At 36.6% G+C, this 20,984-nt stretch overlaps 1 protein-coding gene across 1 annotated transcript in view; it reads left to right on the forward strand.

Annotated features, from left to right (window-relative positions):
• Positions 1 to 3,186: 3,186 nt before the first annotated feature.
• The window catches only part of LOC127455569 (V-type proton ATPase subunit B, brain isoform-like), a 34,403-nt gene continuing 16,605 nt past the window's right edge, over positions 3,187 to 20,984 (forward strand). Inside the window, exons 1-6 of the mRNA XM_051723575.1 lie at positions 3,187 to 3,404; positions 16,871 to 16,926; positions 17,404 to 17,502; positions 18,975 to 19,068; positions 19,201 to 19,278; positions 20,081 to 20,220. Of these exons, the coding sequence (XP_051579535.1) occupies positions 3,296 to 3,404; positions 16,871 to 16,926; positions 17,404 to 17,502; positions 18,975 to 19,068; positions 19,201 to 19,278; positions 20,081 to 20,220 (576 nt within the window). The 5' untranslated portion in view covers positions 3,187 to 3,295. The remainder of the gene's footprint in view (positions 3,405 to 16,870; positions 16,927 to 17,403; positions 17,503 to 18,974; positions 19,069 to 19,200; positions 19,279 to 20,080; positions 20,221 to 20,984) is intronic.

A 20,984-nucleotide genomic window follows, 5' to 3' on the forward strand; every position in this document is an offset into this window, starting at 1 on the left:
CCCTCTATGTCCCTGAAACTGACACTAATAATGGCACTTTTCCACTGCACGTTACGGTTCGACTCGACTCTGCTCACTTTACTTTTCTGAGCTTGCTTTTCCACTGCAGTTTAGTGCAGCCTCATCGTGGGTGGGATTATAGGCTAATCGTCATAGTTGCACTGCCCCATCCAGCTCTCGTTGGATCCTCTCCTCGGCTACTAACGAGAGGAATGTCTGCACCTCGTTTATTGACCACGGCGTGGTTTTGCGCACAACCATTTCTTTTTACAATTCGAAAGTCGCGTGAACAAATGATACTGCTATCGCTGTTGCTAACTTTAAAACTAGCGGGTTGATGTCCCGTGTCACAAATCCAGTGACGCTGATTCTCTCTGACCAATCAGTGATCTGCAGGGTTTTGACGTCACATTTAGTATCGGCTCGGCTCCCTTGGAACCTCGACCGAGGTGGTACTAAAAAAAGTAAAACCCCCAAAAAGCGAGCAGAGTCGAGTCGAGCCGTACTGTGTAGTGGAAAAGCCCCATAATATCACCCCAGAAAGAAAATCCATTCTTTATGAGTTATTCTTTTAAAGAAATACACGTAGGCATCATTCTTAAGAGAAAATCTACCATTCTGAGTAACTTACCTTGATCAAGTCTTCCAAGTAGGCTTTTATCATAATGAGACGATAGATTCCAGGTGTGAGTGAGGTTTCATCTTTATAGAGAGTGTATAATGTAGCTGCAGACCATGTGATCCAATGTGCTCAGAGTAAGGGCTGGTGGAAGAAGGATAAAGCTTTAAAGACGTGACATAATAAAGTTCCTCAAACAAACTTTTTGCATGCAATGTGAACTTTCCAATTCTTGCGTATACGTAAACCTTATTTTCTCATCTGCAAGGGCTTTGTGCTTGTTTTGCACATCATGTTAAATAGACCATAGAATAGTATATCTATTTTTTCTATTCTGAAGTTGCTGTTTTTTCTGTTTTCATCTGATTTTTGTAAACACGTGAATATTCAAAACTGTTATGTTTTCCATACATTTTGTATTTTATGATACTGTTAACATAGCAAAGTTTAGACAGAGCCATAGTGGGGGAGGATATCAACCTTCTTATAGATTACTTACAGTTGTCTCTGCACATTAAACTGGGAAAAGACTGGGTATTTTAACATTAAAAAAAAAAAAAAACAATTTTTTTTTTTTTTTAATCTGATTGCAATGGATAATGGCTGTTGTTGAACAGAACTTCTTTAGCTTAGTAATTGGATTTCAAATGATCATCACTGGATGACCACTGGTTTTTCTAACTGGATTATTTTTAAGTGATTCCAAAAACTGAAACTGCTTGTAATGAATGATGGCACATTTGTCCCATTTGCCATCAAGGCCATGTATGCACCTGTGACTCACTCTATGAGAGGCAGATATTTTATGAATATTCTGTGTGTAAGTGTTGGTGCACTCTCCAAAAATGAGCTGAGTAGCATCATTGATGGAATGGAATCCGAGCCCTGCATTCAATCTTCTTGAATAGACAGAGTGTGACTTATGTTTTGGGATGTATTGCATGTAGTCTGGGTCGCTAGTTCTTTTACATTGTGTAGTTTTGCTAATGGTATTTGAGGATGAGGGGATGTCAAGCAACCTATCCATGTTGGTATCTACATAATTAGCCTAGCTTCTACCAAGTGACAGACGATTTTGCACTAAAATATTGGGAAAAGCTATGGTTAGTTGAATTTAATTATTTGCTTTTACAATTGTGTTTACCCTGCTGACTCTCAGACCCTTTTAGAATGGACCTGTGACTCATTTTTGGGACACGACCCACTTGTTTAAAAACACTGTGACTTGCTTGACTTTAGAGAAGTATAACTATTATGATATCATGTGTACAGAGACCTTTAAAGGAATATTCTGGGTTCAATACAAGTTAAGCTCAATTGACAGTATTTGTGGCATAATGTTGATTACACAAAAAATAATTCTGACATGCCCCTCCTTAAAAAAAAAAAAGCAAATATCAATGTTACAGTGAGGCACTTACAATGGAAGTGAATGGGGCCAATTTTTGTAGGGTTTAAAGGCAGAAATATGAAGTATAAAATTGTATAAAATCACTTACATTTTTTTTTCTCCCCTTTTCTCCCCAATTTGGAATGCCCAATTCCCAATGCACTCTAAGTCCTTGTGGTGGCGTAGTGACTCAACTCAATCCAGGCTGTGGAGGACAAATCTCAGTTGCCTCTGTGTCTGATACCGTCAATCCGCACAATTTATCACTTGGTGTGTTGAGCGTGTTACCGTGGGGACAAGTGTGGAGGTCAACACCATTCTCAGTGGCATCCACGCACAACTCATCACTTACATTAATTCTTCTGTCAAAACTTGTGTATTATTTGAGCTGTAATGTTTTTTAAATCGTCATTTTTACAGTCGTTTTAGGGTTTATTGACATTACATCATCATGGCAACAAAATTGTAAAATTGGCTATAACTTTAAACAGAAAAGGTTAGTAAGTGATTTTATTACACGAAACTCATGTAAACACATATATTATGTCTTGTTGCTATACTTTAAAAATAGTGAGTATTTAAATGTTTACATTGGTCCCATTTACTTCCATTGTAAGTGCCTCACTGTAACCCAGATTTCTGCTTTTTTTAAGCAAAATATTTTTTTGTGGTAATAAATATTATACAACAAATGCTGTTGATTGAGCATGACTTAAACTGAACCCGAAATATTCCTTTAATTGTCAACAGGTTATGTATGTCAGTCTGTGTGTTCCTTGTATAACATGTACAGAGACAATGGGTAAAAAAAAAATGAAGAAGAAAATACATTAGTACAAAGATTAGACATTTACATAAAATTAGAAGCCAGAGTGTTTCTCACATTGAACTTAAAATATGTAAATGAATGATAATACCGATTAAATGTTTAAAAAAAATTCAAAGTAATTTAAATTGAAACATTAAGAACATTTTTTTAAAGTTATGCCTTCAAAATTAATTAACCTGCTTTACTGTTTCACAAAGAAAACTCCTCACCTCAGTAAAATAATTCACTTACCTTGACACTTCTCTTCATCACGCACGCCGCCGCACGAGACAGGTACCCTACACCACACGGACGCGCGCACGCATACGCACGCGGGTACGCGGACGTCCATTCGCGTGAGCGTGCACGACTGCTACTTCCTGACCGCGGTGTCATATGACTCCGTCTCTTCATCCGCTCCAGCGCACATCTGTTTACACACAGACGCTTTAATTAGTTACGAGCAAAAATAATAACAATGTCTACATTAGTAGCGAATCGGCCCGTTGACCTGAACGGCCCTGAAGCAGCGGCACGGCAACACGCGCAAGCAGTGGTCAGAAACTACATTTCCCAGCCCAGACTGAGTGAGTGTCATTGACCTTTCATTCATACGGCTAACAGCAGCCAAATCTGTCATTTTTGTGGCATTTTATACCCTGCATTGCGATTCGATCTGCATTTACTGTTCATTCAGAGATTAAATAACGATAGGGCAGGTCTGAAATACGGCTAGTCCTGTTTTACGACAAATTTGGCTGAATGTAGCATAGCTTTCCAGCTTTTAGTAGCCACCATAAGCCGAGATTTATAGGAAATAAATCAATACTTTAGCTTGTGTGCAAGTTATTTCTGGAAAGGTCATTGTGTAAATTAAAAAGGAGAAATGGGTTTAAGAAGTTTATTTTAAGTAGAAAACGAAAGACCTTTGGTATATTTGAAGGTCTCATCAAGTAAACATGCTAGCTAGCTAGCAGTGCTAAATCTAGTTATTTTGAAGGCTGGCGGATTAATCTGATCGGATCGTTTAAAAGTCTCTTTCAAAATTATTTTGGTTATACACTGCACGATTTAGGTGATTAATAGGCATCAACATAAATTTTGTGTATGAGTGTTTGAAGTCTCTGTCCATGAAGGGTTAATTGAACTTTATTATTTAGACGATTAGCAGTACCAACATTAAATATAGAGTTTAGGGCTTTATTTAGTGATTTGAATGCATGTTTTTAGATTTGGTCTTCGATTCACACGCAATGGTTATTACACAGCAAGAGACAGATGAAGTGATGATCCCTCTCATGTGACATGATCACGTGACAGCCAGCTGAGCTGGTGAATAATGTGCATGAGGAACCTTATACTTCATACAAATCATGTGACTTTTTTCTTTTTTTTTTTACCAGAAAAAGTAACATATCTGTAACCAGAGTACCCATATCTTCTATTCTAATGCCCTCATTACTAAAGTGAAGTCATATATTATTTGATTGTTTTCATATTTCAATGAAAATGCTGTAATAAGAGTTTTCTTCCCTGCTATCTGCCATGTTGCAGAGTAGTGTTTTTCAGAACAATTCCATTTTGTTTCCAAGACTCTCTTTACAGCATTTTACTGTACAGAGTATCACCAGTACAGAGCCTTTTAGTTCATCCTTTTTCATTATGTCTAATTGTTTGACTTTTCAAATGCAAATTGTCCTTAGCCTAAATGTTTCAACAGGTACAATGGCCATGTTGCCCACCAGCATTTTTTGATTGTCAATATGCTGTAAAAACCTGCTTGGTTAGGGATGTTAGAATTAAAACAGCCCTGACTATATTAGATAAATGTTATGTTGAATACATGCGCTGCTGTTGCTTACAGAATGGCCATTTCTGATATTAGTATATTCAGAGAAAATGGACTCGCTGCGTACAATTACATTTAATATGCTTGTGTCTTTGTCCCTCGCAGTCTGTGTCACTATGCAGATGTATATGACCTGTAAATCATAAAAAGGGGTAAATCATTGCAGCCTTTTATAATTTTAGTTTAGTAGCACAATCTGCTGTTTTAAAGGAATATTTGGGGTTCAATACAAGTTAAGCTCAATTGACAGCATTTGTGGCATAATGTTGATTATCACAAAAAAAATTAAATCCTTTTCTTTAAAAAAAGCAAAAATCTGGGTTCTGTCACGTCATTCTTGTTTTAACCCCAAGGACTCTTATTTTGAATTGTACAAGAGACTCTTAGTTTGAAGTTTTGTGTCTTTCTCTCTTATGTCTGTCTGCCTATCCATTGCCCTAATTGTATTCCAGGTGTTTCTTGTTAGCCCTAGTGTCTATATATCCTCTTGTTCCTTGTTCCAGTGTTGGTTATTGTTTGTGTGTAGTGTGTTAGTTGCCAGCACTGCTGTTGAGTTTGTGTTACCTTCTTCATATGATTCCTTCTTCATTGTATCCCCTTATTTTGTTTATAATTAAAGTTATGTGTTTGGATCCTCACTCTCTCACCTCACCTCTTCTCTTCACAACCCTGACAGGTTCCAGTGAGGCACTTATAATCAGGGTTGGGGAGTAACATAATACATGTAACGGGATTACGTATATAAAATACAAAATATAAGTAACTGTATTCCACTACAGTTACAATTTAAATCATTAGTACTTAGAATACAGTTACATTCAAAAAGTATTTTGATTACTGAAGAGATTACTTTGTATTTTATGCAGTTTCGTTTAATATTTAGTCCTTTCAGATGGAAAACATTTAATATATAAATGATGCGATCCAAAGTGCATTTGAACAGCAGTGAAACACTTATGATGTGTACATTCATACGAGCAGACAGAGAAGTAAGTTTAAAGTAAGTTTGGAGCAGAAGAAATAGAAATAAACATTGTGTAAATTGTCAGCTTTACACTGAGCTAAAATGCTATTTCTAGCCATTTTACATGCACATGTTACCAGGCACGATCCTATTTTTTATCAAGAAAATTCACGTTGGATCATAATTAATTTTTTCTAGTAAGACCTTTGATATTAGGGCAAAAATCTTATTCTTGATGATAATGTTTGTATTGTTTTTCTGTAAAAATATCTAAAAATCCTTATAAAAAGATCAATTAGATTTATCTTGTTTTAGAAACAACACTGCATAAGATATTTAGGTTTTTCAGAGAATGTATTTTTAACATGTGTATTTTGTCTTACTGTACTGACAGAGTTTTTATACTCAAAACAAGTGAAAAAATCTACCAGTGCTGAAGAAGTAATCCAAAGTATTTAGAATACATTACTGACCTTGAGTAATCTAACGGAATACGTTACAAATTACATTTTACAGCATGTAATCTGTAATCTGTTGTGGAATATATTTCAAAAGTAACCCTCCCAACCCTGCTTATTATGGAAGTGAATGGGGCCAATTTTTGGAGGGTTTAAAAGCAGAAATGTGAAGCTTATTTTATAAAAGCACTTACATTAATTCTTATGTTAAAACTCATGTATTATTTAAACTCAAGATGGTTAAATCATCATTTTGTTTGACATTTATATAGTTATGGCAACAAAGTTGTAAAATTGGCTATTACTTTACACAGAAAAGGATAGTAACTGATTTTATCATACTAAAATCATGTTAAAACATATTTTTTGTCTTGTGGCTATACTTTTGTAACAGTGAGTATTTTAACATTTACTTATTGGCCCCATTCACCTCCATTGTATGGAGGTGCCTCACTGGAACTCAGATTGTGCTTTTTTTTTTTTTTTTTTTTTTTTTTTTTAATATCATTTTATTTTATTTTTTTAAAGAAAAGGAGGAACAAGTAATTTTTGTGGTAATCCAATGTTATGCCACAAATGCTGTCGGTTGAGCTTAACTTGTATTGAACCCCGAATATTCCTTTAAAGACATCACAAAACCATCACTTCAGCCTTTAAAACTATTGCTTTGATACATAAATGGCTTATTTATGCTGGTTTCTTTAGCATTTTTTCAGCTTGTTGCATTGATTGTAGTGAACAGATTGCATTTTCAACAAGGAAATCCCAGTAAGATGCAATGACTGACCAAGAGGAGGAAACAGGCCCTGGATACATTGCTGATTCAAACATGATTTTGCAACACAATTGCAAAATTGTGTGTTTTTCTGTATTATTTCAGTGGTTTCACTTATCCATTGGTACTAGTTTTAAAAGAGCTCATTTGTGGATGAGGATTTTTTGCATTCATGCAATGAGTCATGGTGGAAGTGTACAATTTAATTATGGGGGAAGTATAGGCGCTCTATGATCCAAATGTTCCACAAGAGAAACAGTATGGTCACCCAAAGTTTTTCCTCTTATCTCTTATGTGCATATGTATTGATGTTGTTTTTTTTTTTTTTTTGTAATAACCTATAACAGGGGTTCTTAATGGGGGCGTTCAAGGGATGCCAGGGGGCGCTGAGAGCAAATTAATGGTTACAAAATGGGGGGGGGGGGTTGTTTATCAGTCATAAAAATCAAATCTATCATCAAGTTTCTCTTTGCATTAAATCATTTATCTAGACTTGGAGTATATCAGTTGGTTCTCAATTATACGGGTTGGTACACATTTGTACCGCGGTTCATCTGATTTTGAAGTCTAGAGACGCATCTGAAGTATCTGGTTTAGCAGCGTCGAATACACAGGCGGAGGCACAACCTCGGCTAATGCACCTGTATGTAAAATATGGCTCTGTAGATGGATACGGCTCAATGGACAGAGCAGAACGAGCACAAAGCTCTAAAAGCTCGAGCTCTTAAACTCGCAGTTTTGCGAGAATCAGTGAGAAGCAAGGCGCGAGAAGCGGAAACCATTTGAATTCGGCACAGAATTCTACATCACCAACCTTGAATTTACTATAGTATCTAACTGTACTTTAGGCAGAAATAGATTGATAATAAATATTATATCACTACTTCAGCTTTATTAAATTTGTCAGGCTACGTAAGGGGAGTGAGGGAATATAATAAATTTGTTACAACTTGTAAATATTTATATTTTGCATTTATTGTTTTTATAAACGTGTTTAGAGTAGGTCTACTGTTTATAATTTCAAAAATGCCATAGTTTGTTTTATAGAAATCATGTTACATCTAACCATGGTAGTGAAGAAGATCCATGCTTCCATGTGTTTACTATGGTCTTGTTACAAATACCACTGTTAAAACTATAAAAAATAAATTATGAATAAACTAAAATGTTCAAAAAGGCAAATGTAAAATATTTTAACAATATCACTTTTATTATTAGTTTCTGTCTTCACATTTTCATTTTATAAGCCCCAGATATAGCCCTCTATCTGCTTGAATTCAAGGAACGCAAGGTTTGATCTCACATTCATGATGCATAAGCCTGCTGAATTATTTAACAAAACCTAAAAATTATGCAATGCATTGAAGTTGCATTGAGCAAATTAAGCAAATAACACAAATATTGAATGTTATGTTTTTCTTTTTTTTTTTTTTTTCTTTTTTTTGGTACAACAAAGTCTCTACTTTCAAATTATGTCACATAATTTGGGGGGTTCATCAAAAAAAAGTTTGAGAACCACTGACCTACAAGCTATTCCATCAACTTTCTCTGAATTTGTGTTCTGCATTCAACCAGCTGAAACATCAAACGACGACTCCCGGCCATAATGTGTTACCGGCATCTCTTCGATAGCATAATTTGACTCTTGTGTGTGATGTTTCAGCACTTGAGTAGTTAATTTTGTTTACCCATTTAATGGAGAACCTGGCTCAAATTACCACTCGTCTGGCATCTTTCTCTCACCTTTTTTCTGCATGTGTATTATTGATGTTCTTCACTGTAAATCTCATTAATTTAGTCCTCAAAACACGCTGTCCCACTGAGAAGGCCAGGGAGCATGTTTCTTTTTTTCCCCTGAAAATGTCAAAGGAAAGATCAGGCTAAAAGCCTCTTAGCAAACCAGGAAGAAAATAAATGACTTAATGTAAGAATTGAAGCCTGCCCTACTAAAAAGCCAAAGAAGCTGCATGCATAAAGACCCCCGATCTGAACACTCAGCCCCCCCCCCCCCACCACACACACACACACACACACACACACACACACACACACACACACACCTCTAATGTAGGCATGCCAGATAGCAGCACCATTTTGTGCCTCATCACTGGCAGAGTGCATGCTGATAGTGGGCTGTGAGTGAAGGCAAACAGACAGATCTGTACCAATGAATCCCTATGCCATCAGAGTTGAGAGGCCAAGTCTGTCAATGCAGGTCTGATTGGTCCTACTTTGTTCTCAAAAACACTGTGAAAAGATCTTTGTACCCTGTGTTTAAAACTTTTAATTCTCAAATTAAAAAAAGAAACTGTTCTATTAAGACCATTCAAAGCACAGTAAAGCATTCAAGCTGCTGAAAGAATTTCAGCATTTTTCAACAAAATGTTTGGTATGTAGAAAAAATGCCATTCAATTCCATACATTTTTTCACTAATTTCTTTCTATTTGGCCCTCTCAGAATTCCCAACACTTTGTAGTTTGCTGGTCTGTTTAAGTAATCTGTTAGCACATTTGTGCCCAGTCAAATTTCGAAGATGCCTGAAGAAACAAAGTAAACATACAGTGTATTCATCTTTTCTGTGGAAGCAGAGGCCTTTTTGTCTTAATCATGTCATTTTCAACAAAAGCAATTAACCCAGACTGTCTATTCCTTTTGTTTTAATGCTGAATAGACTTTAAAATGTGCTGAAAAGACATTCAGCACAGTAATGGTATTTCTGTGAAGAAACAATTACCCATAATGACATGGTTATAAACAAATCTTTCAGATGTCACAGCCCTCCTTTATTTTAACTACTGTTTCCTGTTGCTAATCCTTTTGTCCGCCTGTAATTAATCAGTTGTCGTGACAGTGAAAGAAAAAGCCCTCGGTGGGCGTTCAACTTCATCTTGCCATCAAAGAAAAGGAAATGAAAGACGAGTACAGAACAGTCGACTTTCAAAAATAGTATCCAAGTATATGAAATGATGTGCTGCTTGGATTGGAAAAAAAAATAATCCTTGCCCATTTTACACACCAGATATATGACACAATATCAGCTTCCCGGCCTTTGAATCTATGGTTTGATACTCAATGTAAATGTGTATATTATATTTACATTTCTTTTGTTATTGTAACTTTTAGTGTCACTTTGATCTTATTTTATATAATTAGCCGTTCTTACGTCATAGTATTCACATCAAGTTTCCTAAACGGATATTAATTTAAATATATCAATATGCATTTAGCCTTCGTACAAAAAGATTACTTTGCCCATTTTATTGCAAAGTGTGTTACATACTGTAACCGTACCTTGTTTGTACATCTGTGCATGGTGTTGAATGCACTATTAGTCAGTGAACTTCCGTTTAAAGTTTTATTGAATTATGAGTGAAAATATTCATTGAGATACAAGAAAGTTGCTAGGTTTAAAATATTTAGGCCCATTTTCCTCCAACTTCTAAGTGTTAAGGTAACTTAAATGTGCCATCCACCTCAACTCAAATAAATGAGATATGATAAACAGCATAAACTTGGCTTGTCGGAGGCTCGCTTTCGGACCTTTGTTATAGATCTGTTGCTAGGCAGCCAACGGGTGAAAATGCGCCTATCCCCGCAAACCACTCTAAAACTGTTGCAGTAACATTACGGCTGTTTCGATCTATTGTAACTGCACCACTTTGCCACCTCTCCTCAAGAGGCGTCGGGGTTAACCAGCTGTCACAGTTTAGCTGTCTCCTCTTCAGTCTGCATCCCACCAGGAAACGCGCACACAGATTACAGCTCTTTCCACCAACCCCACACACACACACACACACACACACACACACACACACACACACATACACATACTCGCACGCAGTTGTCTGATTACACACGGCCCAATCAGTGCATGCGTGTGGGGAGTCCTCCGTTGCAGTCTCTGCTTCTACCTGTGGGGTTAAAAGCATTCCTATTTGATGGGGGTGTCATCACTGTGGTCTTTGTTAGGACAGATGAACAGCCACAATTTTTGTTGCATGGTTGCGCACGTCTCTGTCTTTATCAGACTCTCCGTGGTCTTGCTTTTATATTTTTTGTATTTTTTAGCTGTCATTATGTTTTTGTTTTTTTGCGGTAGCTTTAGAACTTTATGATGGCTTTCAAATTTTTATTTTTTTATTGTGCCATTTAGCCCTGTCATGTTATTCCAAACATTGTAACTTCAGACAGACTGACTCTGAAATGGCTCTTGAAAAGGACATTACCTTTTCATTTACAGAACATTACCTGACCTGTGTGTAAACATACAATGCAAACTTTGTAATTTAATATTTTTTAAATATTATGTCAAGTATTAATGTGTTTTCAAATGTTATCATTTAATTGAATAAATAAAAGAGTGTTCCGGATTCAGTACTAGTTATGCTCAATCAACAGTCTTTGTAGCTTTAATAATTACCACAAAGAATAATTTAGACTTGTGTAGACTATTTTTAGTATTAAAAAAAGCTAACATCACAGTTACAGTGAGGCACTTACAATAAGAGTGAATAGGGCCAGTCTAAATTGTTAAAATACATACTGTTTCAAAAGTATACCCACAATATGTAAACATTATACATGATTTTAGTGTGTTAAAATCGCTTACCGTGATTACAGGGTTTAGCGGCAATACAACATCATGACAATAAAGTTGTAATATTGGATAAAACTTTACACACACATAAGGTAAGTGATTTTATCACACTGAATTCATGTTTACATGTATCCACGATATTGCCACAAGAGTCCCATTGCGGGTGATGTGGGTGGAAATTCCAATTAAGCGCAACAATAATTGTTATAGCACAACACTGAAAATGGCAGAAACTTTGGCCTAACAACTAACAACTGCACTTTTGAGTCTGTAGCACATTGTGCTGTCAATGCCATAATTAGATTCCCTCTGTTAGCATTGAAGACCAAGAGAATACCATCAAGGTCCCCTGTGAGGTCTGATTCACTGTCTTTCATATGTCTGTCATATTGGTCATCCAACGTTTCTCTTTTATTTCCGAAATGCATTTTATTTTGTTCTGCTTTGAACTTGTTTATTAATCTTCTGCATTTCTGAATGGGCGTAAATCTGAATTTAGAATCTAGCTGCTATTACGTGTCTTTACAGAAACCATTATTATTTTCATAAAAATATTTCTCTTATTTTCACAGAAATGTGCTAATGTGTGTTTAATCAAAAGCACAACATGTACATTTTAGCCTATGCCATTCATGTTTTCGCATAAAGAAAGGTCTTTTACATTGTCCGTACTTGCGTAATAGCTTCATAATTTGTAGTTTTGGGGGGGGGGGCAGTTTGGCCTTTGCCAGTCATTCAGTTAATTCTTTCTGCCATAAAGCATTTGCTCACTTATATGCCTGAAGCAGTCTATTTATTATTACTACAAAAATTACAGGTGTCATATCTAACTATAGTCATTTCAGAGTCTCCGAATTTTGAAAACAAATTGTTAAATCATTGCAACAGGTCGAGTGATTTGATACTCTTGTCACCTTGTGCAGTAGCAACAAAATCCACTTCCAATAGCCTGTCATTTTTACTGTTATGATCCATTTTGTCCTCATAAACGCTTGAATGAAAATCTTTTTCTTGCAATGTCTCATTGAAAAAGTGGAAAAATAGTTTCAGAAATGTGTCCAGCCTTGCGTGAGTAAGTCTACACTTTAAAACATGCTTTGACTGTTGTTAAATATTCCAGCTCAAATGAGATTTAATTTCTCGTACTTATGGGGTTATGGATTGTCCTTGGATGGCAGTAAACTCTCCCCTTCAAGGGGTTTCTGTATTATTCCACTGCTTTTGGACTCTGGAGACTGGTCAGTCATTTTCAGTTACAGTTTACGGTAAGATATCCAATGTTTCTGACTTAATTATCAAATAAGCTAAATGCGAGCATTGCGGGAAATGAGTAGCGGGTGTCATGGCTCAGTTGTGTGTCTTGTTTGTCTGTTTAATGACAGTTGAATTTGTGTCCATCTGATCCCAAACATGGGGCAATTAGCACTCTTTTAAAGTATCTTATGGGAAACCACTGTGTGCATGCTCGCTAAAATAAAAAAAGAAACACGGAGAGGATGTATGTGAATGAGAGAAGCCTGGCACCTTTGCCTGCACTTTTGTATCGTTAATTCAGTTTAGCTGCGCAATGCAACTGGCCAGCCCAAAAAACGCCTGTCCCACAGTTTCCCCCCTCCCTGTTAGCGCTTCTCTTTCACAGCTGAAATGGAAATGTGTTGGAATGCTCCATGCCTCCTTTCACCACCACTTGAATGGGCCCTTTAGTATTTCACACCAAGGTGTCCTTCAGGGCGCAGGGTCAGGCTACCAAAACAGCTTCTACCGCCGGATTAGAACCAATTAACATCTCAGCACACAATAGGGCCTGGCAGCTCCACAGGCCTCGCGTTGACCCGCGCTGGTGTTGCATGCCTAGCCCTCGGACCGGCGCACTCAAACTCAAGTGTCCCAGGAGGGGTGGGGAAAGTTTTTCAAGCCTAATGGAAAATGTTGCTACTTCACGCCATGTGAATGTATAGCCATTTTTTAATCTTTATTTTACAAGGCCTCTTATGAAGCACTGAGTCCTCTGTGTGTTGAGTTGAAGTGGGCCGCCATCTTCATCACAGTGCTGGAAGGTGATTGGCTCACAGCTCGGGAGGGTTATTTCATCGCCCCATTTTTCTTTCTTTTTTTTTTTTTTAGTATTTCTTTTAGCTTCTTTATGATCAGACTTTTCTACGTCACAGAGCCTGGAGGTGATTGGCTCATGGTTCGGCAGGGTTATTTTATCGTCCCATTTTTTTTTTTCTCTGTTTTTTAGTATTTCATTTATCTTATTTATGATCAGATTTTTCTACTTTAAGTATTTTTGCGGTTTGCAGAACTCATTATTGTCATTAATTCCAGTGCATCTGGATACAATGGTACCAAAAATTTACCTTCGGCATTCGGTGTAAAAATTGCCATCAGGTCTTGCGTCCTGTTTTGGTTGAGCAGATTAGCACCTGCACACCTTCATTTAACATTCGTCTGGTGTTTTGCACAATATCGGAGCATGTCACGAGCATTGTTTGAGTAAAGATTTCAGCTCCTCGCTATTTTCCATTTAGCGTTGCGTTCGAGAGACTTTTAAGGGGTTGATGTACAATTATATGGCTGCAATTTTCCAGCCTCGTAATTATGATCACCTCTCAGTAAATAGAAATATGTATCTCTTTTGAAACATATGGGCAATTTGTAGGGTAAGTGTAGCTATTAAATCCATTTTATAAGCACCTCCCTGTGAAGCACATACTGCAATTTGTTTGGGCAGTGGCAAAAAGGACAGAGGCAAAAAGGACAGAGGCAAGGAAAACCCATAATATCTTGGAAAAATTATGGAATTTCGAGAAAACGAGCATTTTAGTGTGTATGCGCATTTGTAGAAAGCATCTGTTTTTGTGTGTTTTGAGAGAAGGGAATATTCAGTGTTGGGTTCTTTCACAGTAATAACTGCAATTATGAGACTAATCATTTATTTAGGGAAGACGTGTTGCACAGAGAATCACGATAATGGTAGTTATGGCTGAATTCTTTCACATTCGCATATAATACAAGCTTCGTGAATTTCTCTTTTTTTTTCTTTCTTTTTTTTTTTTAAGTCGAAAATATAATGAGAATATATATTTACAAGAGAAAATATAATGTTCTAAGATTTCCAGCCATTTTTCTTAGCTTTTTGAAAAATAAAATACAATATATAACAGGAAAATAAAGCACTTTTTTTTTCTTTTTTTTTTTTTTCTTTTTTTTGTTTTGTATGTTGCAAGGTGTTAACATTCAATAATATGAATTTTTGTTTGAATTCTGCCATATCAATGAAATTGATATGGTGTTATTTTACGTTCAACTTTGGTGGCCCACATTTGCAGGGCAGTAGCTATGACGCTGGTAGGTCTGGTTTAGTCCACTGGGCAGTATGAATTAATTACTGTTAGTTAATGGTATGCACATTTATCTCCATTCATTGGTAGAGCCACAGGGCAGCCGGTGAGGGGAAAGCGCAGCAGACCTCTGATGTTCAGCAACTGTGATACTTCTAAGCTCAATAATAGACTGTCACAAGACGTTTAAATCAGTTTTTTACACAATATTCATTCATTCATGAGAGCAGGGGGGCTTTACAAAACTTTTACAAATTTATTCCAGCACAGTTCTTCCTTTGTTCCTGAACTTTTTTTAAATGACAAAACAAACAAAAATAATAGATAGATAATATATCTAAAAAATATCTAAATAGAAGAAAAAAGGAATGGAATAATGTTATGCATTTTTTTTTTTTTTATATATATATATATATAACCCATCCTTTTCTTCACAGCCAGTCAGGAAAGTCATGATGTGCAGGTGTGTGTGTGGGAAATGGCAATAGTACATTGACAAACGATTGTGCAGTCTGAAGCCTAATTAGTGGCATAGTGTCTGCTCCCTGTGGGGCTGGGCGTTCATTCTCATTTCCTACTGCCTTTGAAATCAGACCACAGTCTGACGACGCACACAAAACCGACACACTGAGGCGTGATGGACAACCCAGAACAGACAAAGCTGACTCTTCTCCCTCTAGCAAGCACTGTTTCACTCGCTCTGTCTTTCTCTCTCTCTCTCACACACACACACACACACACACACACATATATATACTCACAGTGAAACAAAGTGAAAGGACACACACCAAATTGGCTCCCGTGACAGGATGGATAATGTTTTCCCTTCTAAAGTAAAAGGATAAAGTATGAGACCACATCCTCGGCTCCTAATGATGGCCCACCCTGAGCATGCACCTGCAGCCTTGTCCAAAAACATGTTTAATGTGTGTTTCTGTATAGTAGTTAAATGCTCATTAAAAAAGTTTTTTTGTGTTTAAAGTTGTATCTGGAACTGACACAAAAATTAAAAGGTTTTGTTTTACTTTGTCCAGAAACCTCATAGCCCTGAAGATTAGCAGCATTTTTATTTATTTTTTTTATTTTTTATATTTTGCTTTATTAAGAGTATAGAGTGGAGAGATTGGGCAGAGAGAGGGAGAAAGGTCAGACTTGAACCTGCATCACCCATATGTGCACTGTGACCCAATACCTCTGCACCACAGATCTAACAATTATTTATTTTATTATTTTATATCTTTCCATTCTTATATTTAGGGTGTCTGAGCATATGACTCATAACTTTAAAAAAAAATTAGCTGGATTACAGTCAGACTGTCCAAGCATGATTCACTAGTTACATGCTCTCCTGTCAAGATAAAAGAAGTGGTGTCCCAAAGGCACATCTGTGTCCCACTCAAATTTCTGCCATCTTTACAGAATAACCCATCTGCCTGGTCTGTTATCAGACTTTTTGGGCACCTGGACCTGGATCATAAATTACCATAGTCTGAGCAGAGTAATTGTCGCTCAAGGAACATAGACTGTTCCATCAGCAAAGTGAAGATGTCTTCTACCGTTGTGACATCTGCCGAAAGAGCGTCTCGAATGCGCCAACCATGTCCTCTAGCCGTGACATTTGGACATGGAAATTTATGAAAGCCATTTAGAATACTCCGGTAAAGGTCACTGTGTACAATTAGATGCACAGGTGTCAAGAGAAAGAGTCCTCATTTCCATGCGATTGTGGGCTTTTGTGGCAAATTTCATGCACTTTATTGGTCATGGCTAGTGCATGCAGTGTGAGTGTACGTGTGAGCGTGCACGCACTTATGCCTGTCAAAAAGACATGCAGCAACCTAGAATCAATAAGTGTTCCATATATCTGTTTACTAATAGCATGTTTAGTATTCAGAGCCATTTTAAAATGTTGAAGTAAAAACAGAAAATGTAATGTGTATAATTTACTAATAATGTATAAATGTAGATGAAGCTTCCATTGCTGGCAAAAATCCAGTACACCTTTTTGCTGTAAAAAGGTGTATTTTTTTTTTTTTTTTTTTTTACATGCTCTTGTCCTCCTCAGCCTACTCCACTGTGTCAGGTGTAAATGGACCGCTGGTCATCCTGGACCATGTCAAAGTAAGACTTTTTTTTTTTCTCTCTCTCTCTCTTTTTTTTTTTTTTTTTTTTCCACCACCAGAAAAGTGTTTCAAACTAAAGGGGGATGTGATTCTTTTTTTTTTTTTTTTTTTTTTTATAAACTGTATTAAAGCTTCTCATGTAACAGAAAAGCAAAGAAACATTTGTTTTGATGTATGTTTAGATTTTTTGTTGTTTTATTGTTAGCACTGTCCTGTTGACTCACCATTGGTCAAATACTTAGTCATGAGATTAAAACAGGAAATAGTTATTAATGTTAAACTTTGGGTTTATTTCTGGAGAAACAAATGGGCTTTTATCAAATGCAGCAATAAAATTAGTTGTATTCTTTACAGAAATACTTAAGTTAAAGGCATTTTTTTGATAAACTTTTAAACACTAGATTTTAGGTTGCATTTTGTAATTTCTGTTTAGTGGGGCCATATATTGTTTTCATTCTTTATCCTCATTTTATAGTTTCCACGTTATGCAGAGATTGTGCACCTAACTTTACCTGATGGGACCAAGAGGAGCGGTCAGGTGCTGGAAGTGATTGGCACCAAGGCTGTCGTTCAGGTAAGTGACATACAGTTTTTCATTCTAAAGTGAAAAACTGTATCAGAATTTGTTGTGTGAAAATTCAATAATGTCAAATTATTCTCAAATTTTGGAACACTGCCATAATACAAAAACTTTTATTTACTTATTAGGGCTTTTTCACACTGGAAATTGTTAACCCAGGGTCATCCTTAACCCTGGGTAAACTAAATCCTGGGTTATCTTGTTTCACACTGTTCATACTTAACCCTGGGTTAAAACCTAATCCTGGGTATTCATGTTCTGAGGTTTCACACTGTACATCCGTAAACCCCAGGTTAACGTTCATATTTGCGATGTCAATTACAATTATTGGATAAATGCATCTTGCGACGGACACGCAACCTGTCAATGGAGCTTCTCTACTGTGGAAATGTCGGAAAGCAAATCAGCTGTTTGTCTTTCATCTTCTGAAATATATCACGAAATACATGCAAAAGGAATACTGTCTCTTCATGATGTCTGCATGATGCCATTTGACATCACTGTTCGACATTTTACCAGTTTCCCTCAGACGGAGAACGTAAACAGTGCGTGAATATTAAATTAGGTAAGTACTGAGGCATTATATGATTGGTTGTTGCTTAACAGCTTTACGTAACATTCTAACACCATATCTTTTCACACGGTATACATTTGGCACAGCAATGCAGTGCTAACCCTGCTCCGGAGCAGGTTTCCATAACCCAGGGTTAAAAGCGGTGCTAACCCCCTTTCAAAATTGCAAGTGTAAAATGTTGATTTACCCGGGTTTAAAAGCTGGGTTTAAAAAGACAAAAACCCGGTGTTAGCCGTAGTATGAATAGCTCTATTGCATTGCAGATTAAAGGGATAGTTCACCCAAAATTTAAAATTCTCATCATTTACTCACTTTCATGCCATCCCAGATGTGTAAGACTTTCTTTTTTCTGCAGAACACAAACAAAGATTTTTAGAAGAATTTTTCAGCACTGTAGGTCCATACAATGCAAGTGAATGGTAACCAGACATTTCAAGCTCCAAAAATTACATAAAGGCAGCATAAAAGTAATCCATATGACTTCAGTGATTTAATATATGTCTTCTGAAGTGATGCAATCACTTTGGGTGAGAAACAGAATGTGAAAGTGCAAGTGGAGATTTATAGTAAAAAAGGCCTTAAATATTGATCTGTTTCTCACCCACACCTATTATATCGTTTTTGAAGACATACATTTAACAATTGGAGTCACACAAATTACTTTTATGCTGCCTTTATGTGATGTTTTGGCGCTTGAAAGGTCTAGTCACCATTCACTTGCATTGTATGGACCTACAGAACTGATATATTCTTCTAAAAATCTTTGTCTTCTGCAGAAAAAAGAAAGTCATAAATATCTGGGATGGCATGAGGGTGAGTATTGATGACTATCCCTTTAAAAGCGTATTGCAAAACCGCACTGCTGAAAATGTTTCCATTTTGTGTCCATCAGGTATTTGAAGGAACTTCAGGTATCGATGCAAAGAAGACAGCATGTGAGTTTACTGGCGACATCTTGCGCACACCCGTGTCTGAAGACATGCTTGGTAAGCATATAACAGATACATGTACACACAGAAATTATTTAATGATCTTAGAGCGTGTTATTCATATTCGATTGTTTGTTTTTTTTAGCTTTTTCTTCTGAATAACCAGTACGGATTACATTTTTATTTTAGGACGTGTCTTCAACGGATCAGGTAAACCAATTGACCGGGGTCCTACTGTTATGGCTGAGGACTACTTGGACATCATGGGTAAGAGACTATTTTATAAGATCTATTTTTATAAGTGTTATACAACATTTACACAACAAAAGTTATTTAACAATCCTCTTCTGGTGTAACCTGGAAAAAAGTGCCTTCTTCAAAGGCTCATTGGTGACAAAACCGATGTCATTAACTAGATGTTGGGTCGAATATATGGGATCAAACAGTTTTGATTTTTAGCAGTAAATCCATGCCAATTAGGCTACCATCAGCCATGTTAAATATGTTATTTCTCTCTATGCATTTGTGCAGCTTGCTCTCCGTTTGTTTGCAGTGTTGTTAAAAGGCCAGCATGTTAGAATATGTTAAAAATGCTTAAAATTCCAGCTTGATGGTGTTTGTATATTTTGAGGTAGAATGGGAATTTTTGTGTCCTTTTTAAGCCATTTACTGACCTCATGACTCTGATCTCGGCTAAACTTAAATGGCAAAGGTGATATTTTGAGCTAACAAACGTATAGAATGACAGTTCAGGGCAGCGTCTGAATGAGCTTAATGATAAGAGGGGGTGTAATAAAAGAATGCTCAGGCCTCAAGGTCTCATCACTCTAAACCATGTTTAGCTTGCGTATATGCTCTAACAAGAAAAAGTTTTTCTAAAATATAAAACATTAACGTTTGTCATGAGTGGGAAATGGATAATTTTGCCTTAAAAAAAAAAAAAAAAACATTATTTCTTTAGCCCTCTTTTTAAATTTTTTTTTTAGCATATATAATTTTAAACTTGCAAAGTATTAGATACATTTTCCTGCTCCGGTGAGACATCCTTTTACCTTTTGACCCCTTGTAGGTCAGCCCATCAACCCTCAGTGTCGTATCTACCCAGAGGAGATGATCCAGACTGGCATCTCTGCTATTGACGGCATGAACAGCATTGCTCGTGGACAGAAGATCCCCATCTTTAGTGCTGCTGGACTGCCGCATAACGAGGTATGTTCAACAGCACAGGTAGTTCATTACATGGCAGGTTTAAGAGCTTCACCTGTCAAGGTTTGCTCATGAAGACATTAGAGGTCGACTGATTTGAGTTTCGCTGATGCCGTTATATAGAGAAGCAGAATAGAATACAATTTAATGACAGCTTTACATTAGACATAAACTAAATTGCAGAAATTAAATGAACACTACTTTTACATGAAACTGCTTATCATACTCTGACAGATTTCATTAACATTGCTTTTACATTCAGCTAGCCAGATATTTAGCTGAGGTAACTTTCTTTGAAATACACTCCAATAATGTATCTGTCTTTATCCAGAGCCCAATTCAAGAACGCAAGAAACAATACAGACCATGCTGCTTGCCAGTCTGTTTTTAATTATACAAATTAAACCTTGAGGGATTTATTTAAATTCTCTTATTTGAGGTGTTTGTGGTCAAATTTGGCACCTTATTGTGCAGCTTTAAAGCAGCCGCTTGGCTTTTTGATGTATTATGTTTGTGACTGAGACAAGGCTGTGTGATTAACATTAATTTTAGAAGGATTTGTAACTGATTTCACCCTGTGGTGTTTCTGTGGAGAAAGTGAGGTGGGTAAGGGTTTGTTGCTTTACATTTTCCCTTTGTGTGAATGCAGGAGGAACTGGTATGATTTCAAGAGCTTGAGAGTAAGATAACACTTAGCACTGATCAATACATGCTGTACATGTTATAGGTCAGCTGGTTTGTTTGGTGCCAAGGTGAGTAGGATGTTT

The sequence above is a fragment of the Myxocyprinus asiaticus genome, chromosome 17, assembly GCF_019703515.2.
Source record: "Myxocyprinus asiaticus isolate MX2 ecotype Aquarium Trade chromosome 17, UBuf_Myxa_2, whole genome shotgun sequence".
Taxonomy (NCBI): Eukaryota; Metazoa; Chordata; class Actinopteri; order Cypriniformes; family Catostomidae; genus Myxocyprinus; species Myxocyprinus asiaticus.